Genomic DNA, 14427 nt, shown 5'->3' on the forward strand with positions numbered 1-14427 from the left:
TAACAGGAACAGTATAATTATCTTCACTTAGTTTAAAGTCGGGAAAGATTTGAATAAAATCTTCAAGTGAGAGAACAATGTTTATAAAAGAACTTTGTTGATTAATCGAAGCCAGGGTTCTTTAACACATTTGAAATAAAAGAAAACAAAAATCAATGAATAAATCACAAGCAGATAAAAGAAAAAGATTATTAGAGAAAAAAAGATTAAACACAAAAGAAAAAGATCATTAGTTCACAATCCCAAATGGTATCAACATAATTCAAAAGAAAATAAGGGAAAAAGATAATTATCACCAGATCACTGAGTTTAATTGAAATCTCTTACCTCAAGTGTTGTTGTACCAAATGTACCAATTTGAACCAAATGTCCGATGTAATTTAATCCAAAATGGTAACAATAATCCAAAGTTGTAAACACAATTAATCCAATTGGTATAAACACAATAAATCCAAATGGTGAAAGATGAACTAAAGATGTTTACAATAAAACACTAATCAAGTAAACTATCGATGATGTTTAAATAACTTTGATACTAATTGAAGTTTACTCACTGAGGGTATAAACTATACTGAAGAAATAAAATATAAATGTAGAATATATATTATTACTAAAAAGAAATAATAGAGAGAAGAAAATTTTGTTCTATTCTGAACTAAAGAGAGAAGTTAACTGATAAAAATTTTAAACGAAATAAACTTTGCAAAGTTGATTTTTACTTTAGCTCCCTCGCCTATGTCCGATAGACGTTTGCTCCCTAACGCGCAGTGACGCCTTAAAGAGGATTGCCCTATAGCGCGTCAGTAAAATTTAACTCTCCACCTATTTTATCTTCCTAACTTTGTGTGTACTCACTCAAGTCAAAATTGCAAGTTAGTTTATGTTGTTAATCTTTAACATTATTATACTTTAAACTTTCTTGGAATAAACTTTTAGTTTTTTTAGATTTAGCCATGATTAAGTATATATATTATTTAGTTGTTTTTATAGTTAGTTATATTTTAAACTCTCAATTAAATAAATGTTTCAAACAGTGTTCAACTATTAACTCAGTCAACAATTACAACTTGTATGAAATTAACTATTCATCTTTAAATCAGTTTCCATCATTCAACTTATCGGATTATTGTGAATTAAACCATTTGGATTATTGTGATGTGAACCATTCGGATTATTGTGACTTTAGTGAATTCAACAGATGTATCAACACTTGTTCACATGATCTGGATTATTTATTGGTGTTGATATTACTCGTGATTCCAATCATCTTTATCATTACAATTAAAAGTTATTAAAGTAAGTAAACTTTATTATTGATTAAGTGTTGAATAATGTCCAAAGGCATGTGTGTATACATTGTCTATAGCCCATCTTATCATCAAGTGGACTATGAAATCTTTTAACTTGTATTGCTCTAATCTTATGTTCTTTACTTTCTAATCTGTGATTAACATTATAAAATATCTGTTCGTTGTACAAACAATTATAATACTGGTCTCTTGTCAATTGTTTTCAACTATACACCTTTGTGTTCCTTTGATCTTTTCTTTCTCCATCATCTGATACAATCACATACATTTTGATTTTAATGCAATGACTTCATGTATTTGTGATCCATTCATTTCATCCTTTAGGTATCCAAGTTTCTTTTTATTTTGTGTATTGTAAAGCCAATGGTCTTCTGGATAATCACAAAAGTCCATAATGTCCTTGAACTTTTCCAAATCTACATGTAAATCTTCTGTTTTCATGTGATAAATGAAACTATCCGTGTCAGTATACAACAGTTTGATATTGTTTCATAATATGACTTGAATGTATCATAATGTAATTGATACATGTGCAGTTTTGCAAATTCCAAGACACTAAATCCAACAGCTATTGGTTTGTCTAGAACAACCTTTGGTCTTCGAAGCTTTGCTATAACAAAGTTTTCATTTATAATTGAAAACTGATCAAACAAAGGTTTGTTTACAACTTTTTTTATCTGTTTTTGGTTCGTTAAAAATATCACCTTTGAATGTTTTCTCTTGTTTTCAATACTTTTCCCATAAAGTGAATTAACCATTAGTTTCCAAAAGTCTTTTTCGAAGTTTGTCTTGGATTGTTGTCGTTTACTTGTACACAAATCTATGTATGGTTGTAACCATGCAACTTCGTCAAAACTAATTATCCTGTGAATCTTTTCCAATTTCAATCCTTTGTCCATGTAATACTAAATTACGATAATGAATAACATATTTTTCCTTTTTTAATAAATTTGGTGTCAACTTTTTACCAGCAACTCTCTTTTTACCCATCGATTCAAGTTTTTCAATTAATGATGTTTGGTAAGGACTCAAATGTTCTTTTTCGATGGTCATCTGCTCAACTGCCAATGGATAATCATCATGCCAGTCATGTAAATCTTTTGGATAATCCAAATCAACCTCTAATATATATCCTTTTTCTGTAACACCTTTTTCTATTTTTTCCAATATTGACGGAAAGTCTTCTTTTTCTTCCATTTTAAATTTACCATGTGAAGTTTTTGTCTACACCCATAAAGATTATTAACATCTAAATAAGTAATAAAACTTTTTGGTTCATTTGAATTATAATCAGGACAACTTGAATTATTTGCTTTAGCATGTCGTGTCATTGCTGATGATACACCACCACGAATACCATTTTCAATCATCATCAACATATCAATATCGGTTATATGATCCAATTTGACTTTAGTCATCTTAAGTGCTGCCAACCAGGTTAATCCAGGTGTTGAGAAAAAGTTTGCTGGGTCTAATCCAAATTCACATAAACTCATTTTTCTAAAGTTTTCAAATATAGCAGCTAATAAACAAACATCCACTTTCAAATATATATCGTGAAATTCACCAAGTGTTGAACAATTAAACTCTTGAAAGATCTGATTCATTCTGTCATATACTTCAACACTAATCCCACTGTTTGTCAATGATGAGAAGAATGCATCTATTGGTGGTAAGATGGTTCATCGAATCGAGATATACAATCCAAATATTCATAAGGTAAGCACGCTTTACCAATAACATTTCAATATCTCCATCCGTAAATATTTGTTCAAGTATTTTAACTTTATCTCCTCTATCCAGGTTCCTGGCTAAATTATCAAGACTTGATGGTAAAAAAGCAAGTGAATCAATAAATATAAATGAATCCATTTGGATTGATAAGTACTTGTCAATCGTTTGAGGTATACAATCAATCTTTGTGAATAAATCATTATCAACTGCTTGAATTAATAAATGACCATCGAAATTTTTCAAATTGTGAAATACAACTGGTATTTTATAATCCCATTTCCATTGTAAATTACATGCATTATGTGCTGGTCCTCGAAATTCACCAGTCATGTGATCATGGTCTCTCACTTTATCACTATCATGATCAAAACCACTACCACAAATGTGACATTTATCCTCAATGTAAAATCTTGCTTCTTCTTCTAGAGTCAAGTATAATGGTTTCTGAAGATTATCATACAAAAGATATAATTCCATTTGAACAGCTATAAGAGTTTTCATGAACATTGAATCAGCGTCCAATCCACGATAGAAATCTTTTAGAATAACATCACCTTTGTAATCAATTACCACAAAACCATAAGAACATGGTTTATGTTCTTGATAAGCAAACGAGTTTTTGTTTTCATGAGGTAACTTTGTTGCTAATGTTTCGAAATCAGCATAAATGATGAAAGGATATTTGAACATTTTTTTGTATTCCTTGAACTCTATTATCTCCCCTTTCTTTGGTAAAACAACTTGTTGTGGTGATCTCTTGAAACAATTGGGTTGGTGATCCATCAATTTTTCATGCGTTCGAAAACCATGTAAACAGTTTAAACAATGTTTTTCACCGTGGTTGCGTTTCTTATTTAGTAAACGATCAAAGTTTGAAATTAGAAAGTAATGATTGTCGTGGAAAAATAGATTCACATGTTTATCTTTCAGTTCACTTGTTATCCTAAATGGTATAATGTTTTCCTCGTTTAGAGACAATGTGTAAACATTCACTGAAACATTATTTGTCTTTTCAAATTTGTTGATTTGATTGGTTTTAACTTCTCCACGACAACTTGAGAAATCATATCTCCAACTTTGTAAATCATATTGAAACACCCTTTGAGGATTTTGATCCACGGGATGTAATGCACCCAATACACAGTACATAAAACAATCAGTTGTACAGTCCATATTAACGATAGCTTTTTTAGTGATAATATGTTTGGGTAACGAACATGATTTACAACCTCCTTGATGTGGTTCATATTTAACTAAATGAACTTCTACTTCCTTAATTGATTGAACACTCCAACCGCTTCCTTCTTGGGTAAACACATCCAATTTAGCATCAATTTCCTGTGAACATTCACCTAGAAAATGTTGAATATAATCATCATTACACAAAACTTTTTTAGATGAGTTGATGTAAACAGTTTTATTCTCATCACCATCATCCTTACTTGGTCTTTCTAATACAAACCAAACACCGATTGTAATTTTTACACACTCCAATTTGTTCACTAAATCTTCAAGAAGACTAGTTAAAGATGAGCTTTCATTGGAGAATAGAGTATCAACATCATTTGTATCTACATCACGCATAGAATATACTCCGAAAGTATTATTGAAAGCACTTTTTGATAAATTAAACTTTGGATGTTGTACTAAATCACCTATTTCTTCTTTCTCACATCTTTCTACATGTTCTCTAAACTTTGATAAAATTTTAAACTTTCGTCGACAATGTGTACACTTATAGGACATTTTTTTCACGAAAAGAATGATCTTTATTGTTAAACTGAGCTAAATGAGCTCTTACATGGGTTTTTATTAACGTCGACTCACCCATCATCTAGTATCATGACTTTGAAAACCAGTATCGAATGTATGACATTGGCTCCGCCTCATAGTTTAAGGCACGCAATAGCTTAATCATATAGTCAAGAAATTTTCCTTTTACAATGTAAGAAATGAAACCTATATCCAGTCCCATGGAAATTTCGTTCAAGGTTATCACCAGTTTATTTATAGGGTCACCTTCAGCAACGACTGTAGGTTTAACTTTTCCAAGATATAGATCCTCATAATCTCAGTTAGGTGAATCAGGTAATTCCTCAATGCAAATAAATCAATTATCTTTAAATCCAATTGTTTCTCCGATTTTTCGTTGACATCATATCGAATCAAGATTCTTGGGTACCATCTCTCGAGTGTTTCTGTTGTTTTTGCTTCAATATCAATTGAATAATGGTCACCGTTTTTCAAATAATATTTACCCAAATTAAATATGTGAGTTTGAATACCAGGTAAAGTTGGATCAATATCACTAGTATCTTTCCATCCAATTACCTTAGGAGCATGTCTATTCGCGTATCCTTGTCCACATTTACGATTTATCTTTCCAATGTTTTCAACGAATTTTCCTTCTTTAATTATTTTCACCAACTCAAATGGCCAGTAGTAATCCTTCGATTTCACTCGAACCTGAAGTCCACCATCGCTTAAAGTTGTATATGATATAAGTTTACTCATGTCAACGTAGTTGGATTTACCACCGATAATAGATAATCGTATTTCATCAAATTCATAGAAAGGGATCGTTATCACCTCCACTCCGTTTAAAACATAACTTATGTACACCAAAGAAAAATGATTATTGTATTTAAACTTTCCTCTTAATGAGATTGTATAGACAACACCGTCTACAGTTTCAACATATGATGATAAATTGTGTAAGTCATTTTCAAGTTTTTTAAAACTTATTATCCATAGACTTATCACCTTTATATTACACAAAGTTCTACGGTTAAGGGAAGAACTAATGCTGTTTCTTTCTTTTCTCTTCTTTTTCTTTCTTTATTTTCTCTTCTCATTCTCTTTTCTTTCTTCTCTCTTTCTTCTCTTTCTGTGCCAGAGCCTCCATTTTTTAACTACTAATTTTGATTCGGTTATCGTAAGTCCAAATAAAGAAATTCCTGGATTACAATATATAATTGATTGTGGTTTAATTCCCAACGAGGAACCAACAAAATGCTTCAAAATTGATTGTGATGGCTTAATGGTGCTGCGAAAAAAGAGAAATTCATCTCTTGGTAAAGTTTTTGGGTGTAGAAAATGCCGAAAATCAATGAATTGGACAGTTGGTACAATTTTCGATAATTCTAAGTTACCAATCATGAAAAAATCGGACAAGAACGAAAAAAGTTACAACTAGAAACAAATGAATTTTTCTCGTTTTTTTGTAAATCTCTCGATTTCCAAGTAGCTGAACTTTATCACTAATTTAATGATTAATCATTATAACCAATACATCATTGGAAAGAGCTCGTTTTGTTGATTCGGAATATGTTAATTAAATTTTTTTCGACCTTTTGATTACCTAGAAAATTAAGTTAATTTAGTTGAACGCGAAAAATTTAAGCTGATGATTAGTCTTGAGCCGAACCAGATGTTGGCTTAAAGCAAGAAAAGTGAGCTGACATACACTTGTATCGCCTTACCTCTATTTGTTGTACGAATAGGCTTAACCGAGAAAAAGGTTTTCTCTTTTACTAAACTAATCAAATGTCAATTAATTTACTTTCAATTGTTTTTAATTATTCTCTTATCGACACTTGATTACTCGCATTGTGAATTTGTTAACATGATTTACCCACAATCAGTTGATTCTCCTTTTAATTACTTACAAATTCTCATCTTGTTGCCTAATCACTTACACTAAATAGACACAAACATACACACACCCGAGAACGATTTCCATATTGTTGGCCGATTTCAACAGATTGGGGTTTGTATTTAAACTTTTACTTCTAATTTAATTGCTGTCTAATTGTCAATTTTCTTATTATGTCTGGAATAATAGTCATTCTATATTTTGATCTGATTGATTGTCATGAAATTAATTCCTGTCTTTTTTTCTATTCTAGTTTATTGATTTTGGATCTTCTCCTTTCATGGATTTGGTGTGAATTAATTTCTCTCTGGTTAATTGGTGAAATTATGTTGGGTTTTTAAGCATGAAAAATACTAAATTCTGGTGTCCATAATTTCTGGTCATTTGGTGACTTGCTATTCTTATTATTTTCTTTTAATTTCTACACCTTCGGTTATGCTTAAACCAATGCTTAGATTATTAAGACGGAAAAGTGTTCTCTTTTTAATTCTTCTATCATCATTTACTTATTCCATGGTGATGTTGTTTCGTAAACCAATGAATAGGAATCATTTTGAGGAAGATTCAGATGATGCACTTGTTGATATTGATAGAGTTAAATCAAGATTAATTTCCTTTCGCAGGAACATGTACAAAGTTGAAATTAACGATGGAACTGGAACTCAATCAGTTCCTAATATCAATTTTATCAATGAAGTTGATTTTCACCGAGGTAACAAAACAATTGATTCTTTTTGTATTTTTCATTAGAAAGTGAAAAGCCATAACTTTTTGTTTCGTATTTTTCTTACAGATGAATCTCAAATGACAGAATCAGCTAATTTGAATGTTAAACAAACGGAAACTTGTCGCAATTCAATCCAAGGTAAAGTTCTAATTGCCGATGATAAAGGTTATATTTGCTCTCGACATGATTTAACCTCCGGTGGTTGTTGTCCATCAACAAATCCGACAACTAAACGTTACTCTTGTGAGACCTGTAACTCAAATGGCTGTTGTGCAATATATGAATACTGTATATCCTGTTGTATGGAACCAGATAAGAAACCATTACTTCAAAAGATAATTGCAAATGGTGGTAGTCCAAGTGTTGGTGTTTTATTTGCTTCGATTACCGATCATTTTGAATTTTGCCTTACTAAATGTCGAACCTCATCCCAATCGGTGCAACATGAAAACTCTTATCGAGATCCTCGAGTGAAACATTGCTACGGTGAAGGTCAACCAATAAATGGTCCTAAAAAAGATACAAAAGATGTCAATGTAAATGAAAATGTTGTCGATGAATAATCAACGGTGATAAATCAAATTCTGTATCAATTAGGAGACAAAATTAATTGTAATAACTTTGAACCAAAAAAAAAAACATGACAATTGTAAATTTTGTTTTATAATAATCTCTTTTTCAATCAATGAATGGTGATTTTTGCTTCCAACTTTTCCAATCAAGTTTCATTCAACTTCTTTACTAATTGTAAATTAATTAGCGGGAAATTAATTAATAACTGACAGAATTGAAATTCAACCGGTCAAGCGAATTGTAATTTATGATCGGTCCCTTTTTCTTAAAACAGATGAAAAATTTTCTGACAATTTTTGGATCAACTGAAATTGGATTAATTGTTTCAACTGCTGAAAGCAGTTTTTTACTAATTATTTTTGTTAATTGTGATTAAAAACTAGTTTAAGAATGGCTTTAGCTTCAAGAAATGGTGAGTTGTTATGAAGCTTTTTCTGTCATTTCTTTCCATTAATGTTAACACTTTTACTTCACAGAAACTGAAGATCAACAAAAGATGAGATTCCAATTAGAACTTGAATTTGTCCAATGTTTTGCTAATCCAAATTACCTAAATTGTAAGTAATCAATTTCTTCCAAGATCAATATTGATTAATTTAGATTGCTTAATCTTATAGTTCTTGCTCAACGTGGATATTTAAAGGAAAAAGCATTCATCAATTATCTAAACTATTTAAAATATTGGAAAAGACCAGAGTATTCAAAGTATTTGAAGTGAGTTTCATTCTCTCTCTCTCTCAATTTAAACTGATTTTTTTTCTTCTTTAATTCAAATTATTTTTTTCTATTCTATTCCAGGTATCCCATGTGTCTCTATTTTCTAGATCTTCTTCAATATGAACATTTCCGTCGTGAACTATCTTCAAGTGCTTGTACCACTTTTATCGAGGATCAACAACTTCTCCATTGGCAAGGCTACATTAGGAAAAGAATGCGACTTTTACAAAAGACTGATGAACCAACATAATTAATCATCTCCAATTATTAATCAACATTGAAGCAAAGAAACAGAGAACATTTCATAACTGCAATACATTTGTAAACTAATCTCTCTCTCTCTCTCATCATCAATTTATAAATCTTTTGTTTTGGTAAGATCTTATCAGCGATTCTATTCTTGAGGTTATACTGTTTTTCCTGGACAATCGTAAATCTATTCAATATCCTTATTATATATCGAGTGTTAATCACGTAAATCAAAATCCAAGTTATCAAGATCTCATTCTGCCTTTTATAATAATCTATTTGAATCCACTACCAAATAGATTAATTTATTAATTGCTGTGCACCACAATTTTCATTCCCTCCTAGTGTTTAATTTTCTTTGTGTTTACCTCAACTTAAACTGCCAAGATCTTAACCAACAATTAACAAAAATGAAAACATCAAGAGTAAAACTATTCCCTTTGCCCAATTTTCACAATTAAGAAAATTTCAACAAACTCCCTTTAAACCAATACTCTTAAAACAATTAAATTAATCACAATTGACAAAAAGAAAATTTTTTTCCAATTTTGAAGGAGAAACAAAAACAAAAAACGTTAATTAATCATCTTCAAGTTAATCAACTTACATTGAGAATAAAAATTTTATCTTCTACAATCAATTTTGACACTTTCTATTCACACAATCAACCAAACAACAATTAACTATCTTCACATGATCATGATTCGCATCGGTTGGCAATTAAATCCACCTCTTAATTAAATTGCTCTCATGTGTCAACATACAAAAGATAATTTTGTTTACCCTTCACTTGGTTAATTGTTTTAAATTTCATCCCAAATTATTTACTCTAAACCTCATCACCCAATTGAAATTAACAAAATAAATTCAAACAATTTAACTAATTTAATTTGATGGAAAAATTTTTCCTTCAGATTGGAAAACAAAATGAAATTATTAATCATTCCCTCGTTTCAGTTGTGTTGATGTTTGAGTTTTTTTCATTTCTTATCTTCAGTATTTTCATATGATTGTGAGTGTGTTTATTTTTGTTAACTATTAATTGTAATTAGAGGTGTGTTTCCTATTTCATTATTATTACGGTGAACAAGTGTCAAAATTTTCTATTGTGTGTTGTTGGTTAAGTTAAATGGATCACAATGAATAATTTAGTTAACCTAAATTTTCCCTCTGCTTTTGACAAGTCCAAAGCTGATCCACCAAGTTTGGTTGTTGCCCCGGAGGAGGAAGACTCGGACAATGATGAACCCTTGTTGAGTGGTTCAGGTGAGGTTTCCAAAGAGTGTAGTGAAATTGAGTTACAAGGATGGGCTGAAGTATTGGCCAAATGGAGGAAAGATCTATCTCACCGACCGAAAGGACTAGCAGAGCTGGTCAAAAAAGGTGTACCCCAAGCCTTGAGAGGTGAAGTCTGGCAGTTATTGGCCTGTTGTCAGGATGATTCGGTTTTGATGGAAGAATATCGAGTTTTAATTACAAAGGAAACTCCTTTCGAACTGTTCATTCGTAAAGATACCAATAGAACATTCCCCGCCAATGAATACTTTAAGGAATCTGGTTCATCGGGACAAGATTCACTTTATCGGTTATGTAAAGCATATTCCATTTACGATCAAGAGATTGGTTATTGTCAAGGATTAACCTTCATGACGGCAGCTTTACTCCTTCATATGCCAGAAGAACAAGCCTTTTGTCTTCTGGTTAAGATTATGCATCAATATGGTGTTCGTAATTTATTTCGTTCTGGTTTTGAGGAGTTACAGTTACGTTTTTATCAATTGGAAAGGATCATGGAGGATTTAATACCCGATCTACATCAACATTTTGTTACCTCTGGTATTGAGGCTCATATGTACGCCTCCCAATGGTTTCTAACACTTTTCAGTGCTAAATTTCCTCTTCATGTTGTATTTTATATACTTGATTTGTTTCTACTTCAAGGAATGGAGACCATTTTTCAAGTTGCCATTGCCCTTCTCTTGTTATCCCGTAAAGAGCTTCTCTCACTTGATTTTGAGGGTGTACTTAAACACTTCCGTGTATATTTGCCTAAAAGGTACCGGGTGGAAGAAAATGCTCGAATTCTCTTACAAACAGCCGTAAATGTGAAAATTAAGAAGTTAGTCAAGTACGAGAAAGACTATCAAGCAACCAAAGCAAATCGCATTGATCCAGTGGAGAGATTAAAACAGGAGAATAAAAAATTACTGGAAAGTAATATGAGATTGGAACAAGAGAATGATGATCTAGCTCATGATTTAGTGAACAGTAAAATACAATTAAGAGCACAATTGGACATATCAGAGGATAAAGTTGATTCACTTTCAAAGGAGCTCCTGGCAACCAAAAAATTGCTCGTTGATACTGAAGAGGAAAAGAAAAGATTGGAAGATGAGATTACTCAGGTTAAAGAGGTTTTCAGGAAAGCGACGGCCAAAACTGATGTCGACATTAAAAGAGATGCCAAGATAATCGGACAATATAAGGAAATTTGTTCCAAATTAAGTGAACAATTAGAGAAAGAACAAACCAACCTAAATGAGAAACTGGATGCGTTGGCGATCTCATGCAAAGAATGTGACAACTGTAGCTCAATACTAAACAAATTCATCTCGGGAGAGAAAGAGGGACAAGATAAAGTTCGTCAAGAGCAAAACATGGGAAATGGTTCAGTGCCTGTCGATGCAACTTGTTCACATCCACTATCGTTGGCAGCACAAAGCGAATCTTCAATGGCATCCAAACTTAGAGAGCTCGAATTGGAATTAGCGCAAACTAAACTGGCCCTTGTTGAGGCCGAATGTCAAAATCAAGAGCTTATCCACCAACTGACCAACATCCAAGCTGAAGCACAACAAGCGAAAAACTCTTGGTTAACAAAGACACTTTCATCTATTCGTGAAGTGACCAAGAAAGAATCAAAAGAGAGAGATCGAACTCGAGACAATGGGTCATTTTCTCGTCAAGGAAGCCGCGAATTTCCGTCCTGAGGCAAGAAAATAAATTGATAGAAAAACAAGACAAACTCGATTTAGTGAACAAAATCAATGAGAACATTTTTGATTCTCAGGATAACTTTTATTTACCCTCATTTTGATAATAAATGAATTAACCTAATCATTAAAAGACCATGGAAACAACAACCATCACCAACAATTAACTAACACACGGAATCAACAAAGTTACAAATTCCATCACTACTAAAACTAATATTATTATTATTATTATCTTCAAGTCACAACAAAGCAGAAAAAAATTACAATTTACAAATATCATCAACCACAAATCAACTTCATCATTAACAAATTAATCACAATGACACACTAATTGTTCAACAATATACACACAATCATCATTGGTATGGCCATAAAGTATATAAACAATGGGAAGGATCAACAGCTATTTTGTGAGAAATCAAATTAACCGGAATCAACAGTTAATTCAATCAAAACTAATTAAAAGCCTGTAAATTCAATTGTGAAATTATATATTTTATTGATACCGATTGTCAATCAGTCCAGTCAAGATAGTGGAGCAATTATTTATCACTAATTGTTGACTGGTTTTATATCTTCGTCAAGTGGAAAGCAAACGGGAATCACAAGCGATGGTTATTACTACATTTATCCGCCATTTTCTTTTCTTTCTTTCTTTCTTTCTTTCTTTCCTCTGCTCTCTATTTTCGCCTTGATTCCTTTCTCTTCATTTCCCATTCCTCTCTTTCTCTCTCTCAGTGATTTCACTTGTTAAATTGATTGCGACAAATGACAAACAGAAACTTTCGATAATTATGATTATATAAATATAGATTATTGGACAATTAAATTGGACAAATTAACAAGCAAATCGTAATTAAATGGTTCTAATTACATTTTGTACCATAATAAATATTTCAACCTATTAACTCAATTCATCCGAAATTAATTTTAAAATAAAAATTTCAAATGACAATTTAGTTGCCTATTCAATTGATTCCCGAGAAACAATTGTCACCTTAATTGTTAACCTTTTCATATCCAATTACGTCAAGATATCACTTTTACAATCAGCTGATTGTTAAATTACCCACAGAAATTTAATAATCACGGTAACGATTAATTCACAATATCTTATGACATTTATTAACTTTCGTTGTAAATAAATTAGAAATAAATAGATAATCTTTGTTATAATTTACTAATTGTGACAATTTTGATGGATGATGATTGTAGTGGATTAGCTTGGAGATGAGATCGTACAAATTGAGTGAGTTCAATGGTCAATCAATAAAGTCGAGGTCCAACAATTAATCCAGCAGAACGGACAAAATGTTTCCTTGAATATCCAGAAATGGGCTTAGCGGGATGATCGGAAAATGGCCTCATCCAGAAAGGTTTAACGATTCCATAACTAGGCCAACCATATGATTCAAAATAAGCAATTGAAGCTTCACAATTAACAACCAACAGAATTAAAATAAAGACACAAAGAAGCTAAAGAAATTAAAAGAAAACAATTAGTCGACTCACTTTTCAAATTCACTTGAAACAATTAACTTGACAAACAATTAACAGAAACAATTTGATTACTATTACCTTGCCTCCCATGATGATTTTATGATTAAATTTGTTAATCAGTTTGATTAATTAAAGTCCAACAAAAGTATAAACGTTAAACCAATAAACTAATCACAATGTTAACACAATCAAATCAATTTGTTTTCAAACAATTTTCAAGTTCACTGAAAACCTTTTATATAAACAATCAGCAAGTGAGCAAATTAAGAATCAAATTTAAATTGTTGATGATGATTAGTTAATTTTTCAACTTCTCAAGTGAGTCGGTTACTAAGAATCCAGTTGATTTACGAACAATTAAAATGACCTGACTTTCAACACGGAGGCTGAATAAAGTTACGAACTTTAAGTTTAATTTAAACTTAGATTATTTCGGTTTAAACAATTTGATTCTCGATTAACAATCAGCTAATGATGATTACGATTATAAAACCTTATCCAAATAGTACTTTGATACTGTTCAATTAAGAGGTTGGGTCAATGGTTGAGGTTAAAATTTTCGAGTTCTTTTTATTTTCGAAGTGAAACTTTCCTCATATAACCAATCGAAGGTCATCAGGTCATGATACATACACTTCGAAACACTTATAATGGACGATGGTCATCCAATTGTGATTAAAGAAAAACTTCTCCAAAAATTGAAGGTCAAATTTGATTCTTTCGTTAATTATTATTAAATCAAGAACCAAATTAAACTTACTTACCTTTAACCATCGTCTTACTGTTTGAAGGTCAAATATCAAGAGAGAAAGTGAAACATCATTAACAATTAACTAATACAATTAGTGTTTAAATGTTAATCAATAAATAATTCGAGTAAAAAAAATTATATCGCCTCAGGGTAAATATTTACTCTTACATATATATATGCTTATTAATAATCAACTATTATCATTAACATGAGAT

The 14427-nt window shown here is 31.2% G+C and overlaps 3 protein-coding genes and 1 long non-coding RNA gene across 4 annotated transcripts; 3 read left to right on the plus strand and 1 right to left on the minus strand.

The window, feature by feature from the left end:
- The first annotated feature begins 6543 nt into the window (after window positions 1-6543).
- Window positions 6544-8135, plus strand: LOC128386150 (SREBP regulating gene protein-like). The gene is made up of 3 exons (XM_053345142.1): window positions 6544-6813; window positions 6953-7411; window positions 7493-8135. Exons 2-3 carry the CDS (start codon window positions 7135-7137, stop codon window positions 7987-7989), a joined length of 774 nt encoding a protein of 257 aa, XP_053201117.1. The 5' UTR covers window positions 6544-6813; window positions 6953-7134; the 3' UTR covers window positions 7990-8135.
- Window positions 8136-8254: 119 nt separating this feature from the next.
- LOC128386155 (mediator of RNA polymerase II transcription subunit 31-like) lies at window positions 8255-9601 on the plus strand. The gene is made up of 4 exons (XM_053345149.1): window positions 8255-8411; window positions 8476-8556; window positions 8617-8713; window positions 8798-9601. The coding sequence occupies exons 1-4, from the start codon at window positions 8390-8392 to the stop codon at window positions 8964-8966; spliced, it is 369 nt and encodes a 122-aa protein (XP_053201124.1). The 5' UTR covers window positions 8255-8389; the 3' UTR covers window positions 8967-9601.
- A 330-nt stretch (window positions 9602-9931) lies between these two features.
- On the plus strand, window positions 9932-12916 carry LOC128386139 (rab GTPase-activating protein 1-like). The gene has a single exon (XM_053345125.1). It carries the CDS (start codon window positions 10105-10107, stop codon window positions 11953-11955), a length of 1851 nt encoding a protein of 616 aa, XP_053201100.1. The 5' UTR covers window positions 9932-10104; the 3' UTR covers window positions 11956-12916.
- A 147-nt stretch (window positions 12917-13063) lies between these two features.
- Window positions 13064-13974, minus strand: LOC128386156 (uncharacterized). Its single transcript, XR_008324876.1, has 2 exons — window positions 13540-13974; window positions 13064-13437 (listed from the first exon to the last, which is right to left on the minus strand). It is a non-coding gene; the product is annotated as an uncharacterized LOC128386156 (long non-coding RNA).
- Between the last annotated feature and the right edge of the window lie 453 nt (window positions 13975-14427).

Source organism: Panonychus citri, unplaced genomic scaffold (assembly GCF_014898815.1).
Source record: "Panonychus citri isolate SS breed McGregor unplaced genomic scaffold, ASM1489881v1 Contig00063, whole genome shotgun sequence".
In the NCBI taxonomy this organism is placed as follows: Eukaryota; Metazoa; Arthropoda; class Arachnida; order Trombidiformes; family Tetranychidae; genus Panonychus; species Panonychus citri.